Source organism: Empidonax traillii, unplaced genomic scaffold (genome assembly GCF_003031625.1).
Source record: "Empidonax traillii isolate 1590-97213 ecotype Southwest subspecies unplaced genomic scaffold, ASM303162v1 scaffold159:size1039807, whole genome shotgun sequence".
NCBI lineage: Eukaryota > Metazoa > Chordata > Aves > Passeriformes > Tyrannidae > Empidonax > Empidonax traillii.
Genome location: NW_020955352.1, coordinates 278,409 through 293,249, shown reverse-complemented (window position 1 = coordinate 293,249; position 14,841 = coordinate 278,409). Strand labels below are relative to the sequence as shown.

Genomic DNA, 14,841 nt, shown 5'->3' with positions numbered 1-14,841 from the left:
CAAGTTATACGCTCTGCACTGAACACAAACCTGACAGCTGGGGTTCTGAACAAGTTTTGGCTGCTTTTTTATTGGTTCATACAGCCAACTGGTTTGCTAGACTCCCAATGTTTCATGCTCAACTTAAAGAAACACTAAATAAACCTCATAGAATTGAGTTCTTTTCAGTTTAAAGGTACTAAAGTTAACTGGAAACGGTTTTTCAGCAACAGTTACTAAGACAAAGAGACTGACCCTCCCAGGGGGTGTGTGGGAGTGAAATATGAAGCAAGGAGAAACACAAGCTATATTCAGAAATGTGAATGTTTCTTAAATTAAAAAAATATATATATCGGGGGGAACCCACAGGACATGTTGCATGTCATACCTCTAACCAATTTAAGCTCTTAAATGATGAGCCATCAGTGTTAAGCTCAAGCTAGGGAATCCAGTGTTAAGGCATGTGGTGAGACACTGGCATTTATAAGCTTGGGCCATCCACTTTTCCCACCACTCTTACTTCCCCTTTCCTTAAGTCCTGATGCAATAAGAGTGTGGAGGGAAAAGGGGAAGGCATTCAGGGCTACTACAGTTGCCAGGGAACCCCCAGCAACAGGACTGTTGTGAATGTTCATGTAATTCACAACCAGAAAAAACATATAAGTGCAGCTTCCAAGCCCTGTCACAGTGAATACCTGTCTGAGAAGAGACCCTCCTCTCCCAAAAGCATCAGTGAGTACAAGCAGGAAAAGATCCTGCAGACAGAGCTACTCTGAGAAGAAGGGTTACAACAGAGCAACCACAAAAGGGATGGGAGAGGGGAGTAGAGGTGTCCAAACAGGTGGCAAAGCTCACTGCAGTTAAGGAGCTCCATTTCATTTTCCCTGTTAGCAGGGTCTGAAGGGCCAAGAGTGGAGATGCAGCTTATCAACACAGAAAGCACAACTCAGCCCTCTCCTTCATATCAGTCTTCTTATGAGTTGAAGCAAATGCACTCTGTGGCGATCCAGAGCACAAACTCACACTGGGTATGACAGCTGCAAGAAAAACTTATAAACATGGCAAGACCAGAGCATGCTGCTCCCCTTTGATCTACTGTAATGTTTTCTGGAGACACCTTTCATTCTACTTACCATGTTAGGCATTCCTGCCCCAGGAACTTGCTTCTTATCCATTGGAAACTGTGGTAAGCTATTTTGCAGTCCAGCTTTATTCTGCATCTGAGGCCCAAGTCCACTGGCTCCAATCTGCTGCCCAGTATTTTGACTGTATGGCTGGCCATAAGGACTAGGATTGCTCATCATTCCCATCTAGAAATTAAAATGGTAAGATAGCTTAAGTTCACAATGTAAAAGGCAAGTTAAACACTTCAGAGGAGTAAGAACAATGGTAACCACAAACGAGTTGCAAAGCAATACAGATCCACATACTTCCCCTGCTTCTTCATGTTCATGTATTTACACACCACATAACATTAACAGAAGGTTCCTATAAATACAACAAAGTCAACTTACCAACCTTTGAGGTCAAACTGGACAGAATTGGCCTGATTATTTCTTTAGAAAATATTTGGTTCAACACATTTCTTATTTCAGTTTTCTGAAACACAAATTTGCACCATGGCTGACATGACCCAAGCCTGGAAGCCTTCTCCTCCCTACACTTGTGCAGACTCCAAATGGAGACAAATACCATATTCGTTCATATCAGCAGAGTTTATCCCAAAAACATCCTACCCAACTGCTAGCACTCCCACAGCTCCTCTCCAGATAGCCATAACAATGCATGCCTTCATTATCAGCACACAAACATTTTTAATTTAAGAATACACCACAGTCATAGGTTAGCACCTCACACAGTCACAGTAACTAGTCTGCAGTGAGTAGGACCAGAGGTCAAAGGAGATGGTAGGCAGGAACTCTGCAAACAAAACAAATCTACTGAACCATTCATTCACAGGGGAAATAGATTCATGTTTCATACAAGCCATATGCATATTCAACAGTTTTAGCATACTAGAATATACTATTTGTTGCCTTGGAATGCCCCAGAACCTAAAGGAAAATGAGCAATCATGCCAATTAAGTTGTTTGTCCTCTGACATTTTTTTTTCCATTCCTTGCATTCTTATATATTTTTAATGGGAAATCTGGCTTTCTAGGACCAAAACAACTAGCCACAGAGGACCAGAAAAACTGGAGATGTTTGATCAGATTACCAAGATCTTAGCATTATTCAGGCAGGATCCTCAAGGAGCCACAACCCCTAATAACAGAGGCACAAAAATACTTTAAGGAGCTGTATTGTTTGAACTCACATTAGTACTTGACTAGGAAATGTCCAGTCTCCTTAATATCTTTTGGTTCAAAGCATTTTCCTGCATCCAAAAAAAATGCATAGTAGCTCCTATGGTAGGTTTGTTTCCAATCACTGCTACATTTACTCTCAAAGTATCCTCCTTTGCTTCTGCTCCTTACCAAGCTTCTCCAACCCACACGGAGAAGTAACCAACATGCCCTGAGATTACCTGTGATTAGTTACACTTTCCTTTTTCAGGCTGTAACAACCTCCAATCTATTATAATAGCCTTCGGGTTGCAGTGACAAAATAAAGCAGGATCAAACTCAAGCTACAGGAAAAGGAATACAAAATTCACTAAAGAACCTGCCACTTTAGACATCTGATATGCACAAGTGAATTCACTTGAGGACAGCCCCCCTCCTCCACACATAAGCAATAACCATAATCACACAGCAGTAATTCATTAGAGAGCAATGAAAAGAATCTCTACACATGGCAGAAAAACAAACTATGCAATGATCAGGCAGAATTAAAAAGCCTTCCTTTCCTCTGTCTTTTTCCTCTGCTCTGTCTCAACTGCAATGAATACACATGTGGTGACCATTGAAGCAGCTGCTGCCAAAACCAGAACAGGTAAGACTCAAACCCTCCCTTCCTCTCCCTCAGAAGATGAGTAAGATCTTATGCGCAAACTGAGCAGAACGGAAAAGAAAAGTGTAAGGAGTCAGCAAACACACTTTCAGAAGTATTCCCCATCATCATCATTGCCTCAAATTGAGCAACATGTTCAAGGCTTAGTGAAGGCCTGACAGTGAGAATTTTTTCCTTAAGAAAACAAACCATGTTTTCCTGTAAGATAGCCTGATCTCTTTGGCTCCAGAAAGGGTTTTGAAAACAAGTACATCTCCAAAACCATAAATTTCTAAGCAAAGTTTTCAAGTTCATTAACAATCATAACTACCAAAGTCATCTGACAGCTGAGAGTATACTAAAGCATGGACTACCCTGGTCATCACTATCACCCACCTCATTTGACTTCTGTAACTTATGCTATTTGCCTTAAAAACAAAAACAAACAAACAAACAAAAACCCCACCAACCAAACAAAAACAAGCAAACAAACAAAACACAAACCAAGCCAAAACAAAAAAAAAAAAACAAACCAAAAAAACCACACCAAAAAACCAAAACCACACTCCAAAACCCCCCACAAACCAACCCAAAACCCAAACCAAACAACTCAGAATTAAAGGTTGAAGGCACATTTTCACACCTTGATGTCACAGAGAGAAATCAAGATGCCCAACTCAGACAACTTTAGATTTCACACATTGATACCAAAAGATTCAGAACAACTGTGGCCTGATGAGCCAACTCCATCCTGACTGCAGGAGAAGAAACCAAACCTAGACTTAAAAAAAGCTATTCCACTTCTCCTACGTCACCTAAAACAGCTTCCTAATGAAACTCGGGGATGAGGTTGCACCATGCCAATCAACATTTGTACTTGCAACAAAGCTGGACACAAATTTTATGTGAAGCATCTGACTTTTTCAAATGTACTAATCAAGTTGTCCCAACACAAAGATCTCTGGTGTTTTCCCAAGCATTAGCCACTGGCACTGTCTGGGGTGCAAGACCAGCGCCCTCAAACAGGGCTGCCTCCATGGCAGAAACACAGAGTTCCACTCTGCCTCCACCCTGCTGTACCAAGGCACCTGGCACTAGAACATGACATGTCCAGTTCAGCCTGGCTGCTTCTGACAGCGGTAATCTCAGCTTACAGGAGAGGCAAAAACCAGAGACGCCCATGCCAGGTTGGAAGGCAAGCATGCCAAACTGACTCCAAAAGCCAGACATCCAAGCACCACCTAAGAAGGATGCTAAAAAACAAATGCCACAATGTCTCCTGGAACAGATCAGCTGCTGTTATTTGGTCCAGGTGAGACTGATGTCTGCCAGATCCACAGCGGAACCTCACAGCAATGCCCCCCTGTCCTGCCATCACAGACCCACTACCCTGAAACCAACCAACTGCATGAAACTCTAGACTGAGTCAAGAGAAGAATCATTCAGGAGATTCTTTTCACCTGGCACAAGGTGACCTTATGACCCTGCAGAAGAAGCAGGAGCATGTTCATGCCATTTGCTGTGACATGTTGTGAAACACGAATAAAAGAAAACAAACAGGAAGACATGTATGGCCTCATGACTACAGAAGGAAGATCAAAATAATCCTGTATAATTTTATCAGTAGGAAACAACCAGAAAGACTGATATACAGTTCCTCATCGTATTAATGATCTATTGGGAAGGGTAGATAATCAAGTGCAGAAGAACCAGCCAAAGACAGGTGATGTTAGCACCACCGTATCAGACAAGTACAAGGCTTCATCTGCAATACCATGTAAAACTAGAGATGGTTGAATTACAGCTACAAGTCAGCGAGTACAACCTCTACTAACTCTTCCTGGCCACCACCTCCTTTCATTGCTTTTCCTATTACTCTTCATATCCATCTTAAGTTTTTCTTCCTCTTCTCACAGCTTCAATTTACTTTCATCACATATGCAAGAACTTGCACAAAAGGAAGAGCAGACAGAAATCCAATTCACAGTAAAGAGGAAGAAAACAAGGAAGATCATAAAATATGAGAATATGTGGCTAACAGAAGGCAAAGATAATCTCAGATGATTATACCTTCTACATACACAATGGAAACAACTTGACTTTCCTGCCTCTCATGGAAGGAGATACCTCACCATGGATAATGTGAGTTCAGGAAATATTCCCAAGCTCATGTAGTATCAGATAGATTGGGGGAGTATCTGAGCAGCCTTAAGAAGAATAACTACAAAAGTGGAGGAAATTCCCCAAGGTTTTGTGCTAATGCCATGGAACACAAGTACCTTCAGTTCAGAAGACGATCAAGTAACCAACTCTGCTTCTAGTTTTACTGTTGATACCACAGAGTGCAAATTCAGGAGGAACACCTGTTACAACTACACATGTAGACATCACAAATATTCTAGCTTTGTCTTTGCAAAATCTGCCATTGAATCTGCTTAACAGAGGTTAAACTGATAAAGTCAAGTGTATCCATTATAATAGCGGAGAACTCTGTACATACTCAAACAGTGAGCCAAATGGCAAAGAACTGCTACTAAAACAAGTCAAAAACGTAGCCGAGACAGCAGTAATGCCTTTACTAATCTGAACTGCCTTCACTTCCACTTCATTACTGGAGTGAAACATTTCTTGAATCAGTGGGAGGTGAGATCTGAGTGACCTGTGGGTCAGCTGAACTTTGTCACTTTGTGCTATGACATAAATGCACACATCACTTACATACAAAATAACCTCCTCCCCTAATAAGAGTCTGGACAGTAAGACCCTAACTGGGCACTCTCAGCGGAACTCAGTGGAACAACAAAATGAAGGTTTTGACTAGATACAATTCCAAATGAAGAATGGTTCAAAACAGGAAACATGATTGGTTTTTTTTAGCAAATTCAAGCTCTATAATGTTATCTGCTTATACTTGAGTCAATCAAATGTGTAAATCTATCTAGTGAAACAAAAAACCTGAAAAATGAATAGACATTGAAAGAATCCAAACCTTACAAATTCCAAAACACTATTTTAAGAGTAATAGGCAAGTCCGCTGTCCTTTTAACTTGCACGAAACCAGAGAAAATATATAAAACCACATAGAAAACAAAAAACTATTCAAGCAAAACTTGTTACAATTCCTTTCCTCTCCAAACTTGTAACACTTCCTTTCAGGATAGACTTTCACAGGCATTTTTAAACTGGTACTGTTACCAAAGCAGGATTCACAGCCTCCTCTGACTGGCAAGATCAACTCCTTTAAAAAATCCACTCCCTAGTTCAGGGATACTATTTTCCAACTGATATATATAAACTGGACACAAAACCCAATTCAAATTAATTTTTTTTTTTTTTATGGCCACATGAGTGTCAATTCAAGTCTGGGTTAGTTGCCTGTCATGCAACTGGCACAGAGATGGCATCCAGACAGTATTGCAGGGATCGCTTACAGAAAACACAAAATTATGGCAATTAAATCATGGGATGTAAGAACCAGATTATGACAATACAAGTTTATATGTACAAATCAATCCTTTACATTGACATTTTGGATTTCAGGTCCTAAAAAGTAATGTGCACAACCAGTAGGGAAGCTGGGAAGTGCATGATTAAAGCGCAAAGCAAGTGTCCCACTCTATTGCTAGTCAGTGTTTTGGGAAGAGAGGAAGAAAACACTTCAGCAACTCCCCGGGATAACAGAACAAAGTCAAAACGTAACCAATTTCACTTTACAAATTAACACGCCACTTGGAGCTCATCTTTACTGTTAGAAGAGCATAACATCCTCCCTTACAATTAATTAACATGACAGGAATCCTAAGCTATTCCTCCATCCAAATCACTGCACAAAACACACCCCTGTTTCGCTGAGACAGAATTCAGAGGCAACTCTCCCATCATCTGAAGGGGCTGACTTGGGCAAGCTAACATGGTGAAGTCGAACAATCATAGCCCAAGCATCTGGTCTGGTTTTTATCCTCCTACTGAAGGAGAGCTCCTACATAATGCACATTTTTTGCAGCAATGAAGTAAACCTACAGAAGTTATTACACAAACCCCCACATTAACAGCAACATAGTACTAAATTTACCAATTAGAAAAACTGGCTTTTAAAAACAACTTAAGGTCTCATGTTTTCATCTACTTTTTGAAGATTTGTAGGTGGGAAAACCCAAAAGCAGATGGGTGGAGAGATAAAACAGTCAGACATTGCTGTTGTCAGACTCTGCTAACTCCACTGTATGAAGTGAAACACAGGCTCCCTGCCAACAACCAAACTGATTGAAGACATTCTGGAATTTCAGCCTCCATTTCAGACTGTTCTTTCTCATCTGGCAGTTTCAACTCCTTTAGGAAGGCTGTACCCACCATACTTACACAAGAAGTCTCAGGATTTTTTTAATCAGCAATTAAAGAACTCTTCAAGTATTTTCAATCAGTCTGGGTCTATGAGCTAAAAGCCATTTATTTGGTCTGAATATTGTCAAAAGTACAAAATGTTCTTTCTTTAGATGTACAGCACATTTTGGAATTTAAGTAAGGGAGGAAGACAATTTAATTTTAGACTACATCAGCCAAAAGCTTGGGTTTATGTCCTTTCCTTACTTCTAGATAAATGAGTTTATTATAGTGCATAACCCTACTTTAACTCTGATAAGTAACGATTAAGAAGCTGCATTTTATCCAAACACCCACTATATCAATTTTTGACCTCTGAATACAGCTTTCTGAAGATCAATTTTTTTTTTTTTTACAGCCAAGAAATAATGAACATTATATAATTGCAATACAAGAATACTTCTAAGTAGCTACACATTTCTTACAACCATAAGCTGCATACAAATTTTCTACTATAGTAATCAAGCTTTGCAACAACTTTCCTATCAGGCAAATATACCTGAAATGACCAGACCACAAAACCATCTCATTACTGAACACTTACGTAGAGACACACACCAGAACGGTTGTTAGCAGCACACTGAGCTTAAGCAAACAGTTAAGATCAAAGAACTTCATAATTAATGTTCATAAGACACTAAAGTAATCGCACTTAATATATTAAAGCACAGCAAAACCATTAATACACAGCATAACTTATGTTTCTAATACATTTATAGACTATGCTATATTTATCGTGCCTCCCACTTCAAGTGGACTGACTTTAGGCATTCCAAGACAGATTTAGGTATTGCAGAGCACCTTGGAAAAATTCTCCCCTCCTTAGCCAAGCAACATAAAATACCCACCTAAAGCGAACTGAAACGTTTAAGTATTTTCTAGGCTTTTGATCAAAACACTAAAAACCGGAGAATAAATACTCAAGTGGCTACTACTCTAAGACAGCTAATTGTGCATGACAAAAATTAAATTTAGGCACCTTTTTGTCACTTAAACCGCTAGGGTCTTCTCTTGTCTTTTCAGTGACTCATGACAACTTTCTTCCTATCTCCTGAATTACAAAAGCACATTTATTTCCCTCTCCAGTATAAAAAGATCTTTTTTTCAGCTTTGTGGTTTGCTCCCCTATAGGCAAAGCCATTGTGAATTTTAAAACTAGAATTGAGTCAGATTAACAGTCTTAAGAACCTAACATTTGTCTTCAGGTGTTTACAGAAGTATTCATTCTCCACTGTTAACTCAAATACTTATTCCTTAACTAGTCCAATACAGTGAGTGCATCAGTCCATTCAAACCCGTATGTGCCTCTTAGCACAGGCCACAGCATAAACACTCAGCTGATCTTGGACAACACATATTTCCATTAACTGTCACACAGAAAAAAGCACCACAACATCCCGATGGATTCCCACCACATTCACAATACCAGCATCACATTAGATGGGAAAATACAATTGTGGACAAAGCATAAAACAGAATAAAATGCAATCAAGTTACTTTTCGGTGTTGTTGATAATATTCTGCCACAAGATTTCTAAAATAGGTTTTTTAATCTAGCCAGTCTTGCTTGTCATAGAAGATTCAATTTTCACTTCATATGACTGTCACAGACTCCACTTTAGCAGCATATAAACTATTTACCCCATGATACAGGATTCTTAAAGAAAAAAATCAAACCTGTAGAACCCATACTGCAGAGGAATAAATTTTACAAAATAAAATCAACAATGATAAGGAAGATAATAAAATTCAGCTCATCTTACCTTGTTCATGGCCCCAGGCTGTGGCCCTCTCAGTCCAGCCTGCCCTCCCATCTGTGGAGAGCCTTGTTGCAGTGTCTCAGCCAGCAAGTTACCAGCACTACCCATTCCCGGGTTTGGGTACGGCATGTTGGGCCGCCCTCTGCCTGCTCCAATTGAACCGTTCATGACTTGCCCCTGCATCATCCCCTGTCCGTTGCCTGCTGCCAACATCCCAGGATTCATGCCAGCATTCATCCCTGTGTTCATTCCCATGCCAGGCTGGTTAACTGGACTGTTTACTGTTGGCATCATTCCTGCTGTGGATTGGGCAGAAGGACCCTGGTTTGGTCCACTTGCACCCATCGCCATATTGGGAGAAGTCAACCCAGCCTGTGCCATGGGGCTTTTCACCATGCTGTTTAACATTCCCATTCCAGGACTATTTTGTTGGGTTTGACTGGCCATGCCCTGGCCAGGGCCACCAACCCCCATGTTCAGATTTGGGGAGCTACCAGCCCGTAGAAGTTCAGACAGCTGCTTGTGTTTAGAGGCAGCATCTTGTGCCAGGCCGAGGCTGGTCTGCAGCTGATTAATGTCACCACCATTGGTGAGTCCCAGTTCTGTGGAGCTGATCAGTTCATCTGGCAAGTCATGTTCCAGATCAAAGAGCGATCCAAAATCTGAAAAACAAAACATTGTATATGAGGTCAGAGCGATCTATAGCGTCTTGAAGGAATATCTGTTCATTAGTTTCTACTTTTTAATTTCAAGTAACTAGCAAAACTTGACTTGTTATGTTTGAGCCAAATTCCCCTATCAGTTGTTACTGAAAGCTATCCAATTTGTCTGGATAAAAGTAATTTCTAAACTTCACAGAGTCTAAACTAGAGAAGACCATTCTACTTCACTCTCCTACGATTTGTGCTGAAAGATCACTGGATATCAGACTATGATCTCTCAACTTGGCAAATTTGCAAAGAGAAGAGTGAAAAAATTATATTAATATCTCTCAGAGTTGACCAATGGAATTAGACAACAATTGCTACAAAGAATGAACAGGTTGATGGGAAAACATTGTCTTTATAATTTTTAACTTTCACTGAACTCTGTCATTTTCAGAACAGCCATAACTAATACAGCAATATAGATGGAAAGAAAAGTTTACTATTTATAGAATAATGAATAGAGATTTGGTTGTGGGATTTTAGGTTAGGTTTTTTGTTGGGTAGCTGTTGGCATTTTTTTATTCTTTTCACATCCAGTCATTACCAGCCCTGATTGCCAAATTTCACTGAACTTCACTGGACAGTCAGTACCTTCCCACAACACTCTTAGAAAACGAAGTAGCCCTCCTGGCCACAAAGCCCTGAAAAAACACTCGGATGAAAAAATCAAATTCCCACCTTAAGAGCCTATGCAAAGCAATCCCCAAGGTAACCAAGGGGTGAAAGATTGCTATTTGGAATACATAGATAAGATACAAGAACATCACATAGCACCCAGCATCAATTTGCTCAAGAAAACGAGACGGCATTATGCATACAAAAGTAGTGGTCTGTACATTTAACCTACGGAAGTTAAACTAGAAATAACTTAGAAAGCTTATGGTTTCTGAAATGCGTTGAAGGCAACTTCCCTCTCCCAAGTGAGAGAGGAGCTGTTGAGGAGAGGTGCTGTGCTGGACCTTGTTCTTCCCAACAAGGAGGGTCCGGTGAGGAATGTGAAACTCAAGGGCAGCCTTGGCTACAATGACCAGAAATGGTGGAGCTCAAGATCCTTAGGGCAGCAAGGAGGGAGCACAGCAAGCTCAATACCCTGGACTTCAGGAAAGCAGACTCTGGTCTCTTCAAGGAATCTTCTTGTTAGAGTACCATGAGATAAAGCCTTGGAGGGAAGAGGGGCCTCAGAAAGCTCGTTAAGATTCAAGGATTGCCTCCTCCAAGCTCAGGAGCAATGCATCCCAACAAAGAGGCGGTCAGGCAAAAAGGCCAGCAGGCCTGCATGGATGGAAAAGGAGCTCCTGGACAAACTCAAGTACAAAAAGGAAGTTTACAGAGGGTGGAAACATGGACAGGTAGCCTGGGAGGAATAGAGACATTGTCCCAGCAGCCAGGGATCATGTAAGGAAACCTAAAGCCCTGATAGAATTACATCTGACCAGAGATGTCAAGACCAACAAGAAAAGTTTCTATATGTATGTTGGTGATAAAAGGACAGCTAGGGAAAATACAGACTCTCTCCAGAAGGACATGGGGAACCTGGTTACCTGGGATACAGAGAAGAATGAGGCACTCATTTTTAAAGAGAGAAATAAGGAAGAGCCAGGGAATTACAGGCCAGTCAGTCTCACCTCCGTGCTCAGCAAGACCATGGAGCAGATCCACCAGGGAACTATGCTAAGGCACATGGAAAATAAAGAAGTGATTGGTGACAGACCAACAGGGCTTCACTAAGGGCAAATCATGCCTGACAAATTCAGTAGTCTTCTACAACTGGGTTATGGCATCGATGGATGAGGGAAGATCAAATGCCATCATCTACCTGGACTTGTGCAAAGCATTTGACACTCCCACCTGACATCCTTGTCTCTAAACTGAAGAGACATGGATTTGATGGACAGACAACTCAGCGGATAAGAAACTGGCTGCATGGTCACTCTCGAAGAGATGTGGTCAACAGCTCAATGCCCAAGTGGAGACCAGTGACAAGTGGTGTTCCTCAGGGATCAGTACCAAGACTGGCACTCTTCAAAGTCTTTGACAGTAACATGGACAGTGGGGTCTTGTGCGCCCTCAGCAAACTGGCTGACAACACCAAGCTGTGTGGTGCAGTGGACACGCCGGAGGGAAGGGATGCCATCCAGAGGGACCTTGACAAGCTTGAGAGGTAGGTCCATGGGAGCCTCATGAAGTTCAACAAGGCCATGAGCAAATCCTGGACGTGGGTCAGAGCAATCTCAAACGCAAATACAGCCTGGGTGGAGAATGCATTGAGAGCTGCCCTGCTCTCATGCAAGCCCACCTGCAGCACTGCATCCAGGTCTGAGGCCCCCAGTATAAGAAGAACACAGACCTGCTGGAGTGTGTCCAGAAGAGGACCACAAAGATGATTACGGGGCTGGAGCACCTCTCCTATGAAGACAGAGTTGGGGTTGTTCAGTCTGGAGAAGAGGAGGCTCCAGAAAGACCTTATAGCACCTTCCACTACCTAAAGGGGCAACATAAGAGGGACTTTTTACAAGGTCATGTAGTGATAGGACAAGGGGGAATGGCTTCAAACTGAAAGAGACTAGATTAAGGCTAGATATAGCAAGAGTTCTTCACTGTGAGGGTGCTGAGGCACTGGAACAGGTTGCTCAGAAAAGCTGTGGATGCCCCACACCCCTGGAACTGTTCAAGACCAGGTTGGATGGGGTTTTGAGCCAATCTGGTCTAGTGGAAGGTGTCCCTGCCCACAGCAGGGGGGTTGGAAAGAGATGATCTTTAAGGTTGCTTCCAACCCAAACCATTCTGTCATTCTGTGAAAAGCTGAGGCAGTGTGTGACGTAGCTACACACCACTAGGCTGTAAAACAATGTTTGGAATCTGAGAACACCTAGAAGATAGAATGAAAGTTTCCACTAAAGAACTGTTTTAAACTATTAAAATCAGTTAGCCCATTCTTTATTAAAATAAATCTTGTGCTAGAAGTTATGCTTTGCAAGGCACACTAAGGACTGATCTTTCATTTGCATGACTGGTATTTTTGAAGACTCGGAAGTGAAGGAACAGCGAGGGAAATAAAGCTTTGTTCAAATTCTTTCATTTAAAATGACGAACTTAAGAGTTGTGTGCCAGCAGACACTGGCTAATAACCTGACAGAAAGCCTACAAGTGAGGAAGGAGCAGAAGATACAATCACAAGTCCACAAGTTAGTCTGTTGTCCTTAATGATGAACAAACAAAACTGAAAACAAAAGTTAAATGTCTGGAAAGAACATGAACCAGCACAAACCCTGTACCTACAACATAAGCATCACAGCAGCAGACAGCCACCTCCCATCAGCACCCACACAGCTCAAAGGCCAGTTTTGTGACTGCTTGCAGCAGGGGAAAGAACTTTCGCTCTTGAAAAGACACCACTCCCAGGACAGGGTGAGTCCCAAACCAAAATCCTCACTTCGCCTTTCCTGATATCAGACCGTTGTATATTAAAACCTCCACAAAATCCCCTGAAAAGTGATCAGATGTCTAAAAAAGAAGAACTAATTCATTTTTCACAACACTGCATAGTATTTTCTCAGAAAGATCCATTTAGATGATTTCAGATATAACACTGTAAAGGGGCAGGGCAATTCTTGCTTTGAGAGACAAAGATTCACTCATCTCTATTCACAAGAAAATAATAATCTGCTTCTCTGAAGACCTCAATCTTCTTGAAATTCTCCCTCCTCATGAATGAGAACATAATTCCAACTTTAAGGCTTAGTAGCCATAACCATCTGGAGCATCCAGGTACAAGCTACCTGAGCTCCTTGTCCTGTTAAGTCTGGGACAGTCAGTAACAGGAAGAAAAATGTCAGAAACACAAAATGGTTTTCTTTTCATCAATGTCTCAACACAACATATCACCAGTTACAGTAAAAAAACCCCACCCCCAAACTGAATGGTTGTGAAATCATCCAAATTGGATTAGTTCTTTACATAAAAAAAATTTAATATGTTCTTTCCATATAAGACTAACTTGTTAGGATTTTTAATCTTAGAGAATATATGACAGAAGATTCATCATAAAACAATACTATTGCCTACAAGCCAAAATTGTAAGCAGTTAAGTACCAAGAATGCAACATTCTGGTGTGAGGTTGCTCTTTTTAGAAGTTTTTTCCAAAAACAAAACTTCAAAGTCTTCTTTAGCCAGTAGATAAACAACAAAACTAGAATAAACTTTCAGTTGTCTGGTCAGCTATGAAAATTGCATTTTTAGTCAACTGCTGAGAGGCAGAAATTTTAAGATACAGGACTGAAACACAAACAGTCTCTAAGGACCATAAAGATCAATAAGACCTTGTGTGCATTAAACAACAGTTGTGATCTATTTCAGTTTTCTAGGTTGAAAGGCACCCTAAAGGCCACTGTAGAGTTCTACCTGTAACCAATCCAAAAACTGACAAGGCTGGGCCAGACAGGTCACAGCCTACGTGAAAATAACAGCACATACACTCACACAAGAGCCAAAGGCAGAGCTTAAGACAACGGTGATAAATATCCAGAGAACTGATTGACTTTCCAGTACACTGAGCCCACTGCAAGCCTTGCAATCTGTTTCATTAAGGATACACACTAAGATCCCTCACTAACAAAACAAAGCCTGTGGGAAGGCAAAGGAGGAAGGTCAGTTAGTCCTGCAAAGGTTTGTTTACCTGATTCATAATCTCTGGAGATCTTGGGGTACAATCAGACACAGAAAAATTGGGATGTAACAAAACAGACTGTATTTGGCCTAAGAGCTCAAAAACATCCAGTAACACACTGCAGTAAGTGGTAGAGCTAGATCCTGATCTCAGTAGAATAACACAGTGATTCCCCCTTATGCTATTTATGGTTTTATTAGAGTGTATCTTCCCACAAGTAACAAGAACATATAGAGTAGATTGCTTCTGCCACCTAAGAGTCAAAGGAAAGAAAATAAAATCACCTTCAAAAACCAACATCTAACCAGTAGATCAAAAAGTCTTAACCTGAGGTAGTCTCAACATGCAAAGGTATATCATAATTCCTTTTAGGAACTGTAACACTACTGAATATTTAGGTAGGTCTTTTTTTTTTTT

The 14,841-nt window shown here is 41.0% G+C and overlaps 1 protein-coding gene across 1 annotated transcript in view; it reads right to left on the bottom strand.

The window, feature by feature from the left end:
* EP300 (E1A binding protein p300) overlaps positions 1 to 14,841 on the bottom strand; it is a 59,585-nt gene that overhangs the window by 34,328 nt on the left and 10,416 nt on the right. The window contains exons 2-3 of the mRNA XM_027885011.1: positions 9,054 to 9,712; positions 1,113 to 1,289 (exon numbers count right to left, since the gene is read on the bottom strand). Coding sequence (XP_027740812.1) covers positions 1,113 to 1,289; positions 9,054 to 9,712 — 836 coding nt within the window. The remainder of the gene's footprint in view (positions 1 to 1,112; positions 1,290 to 9,053; positions 9,713 to 14,841) is intronic.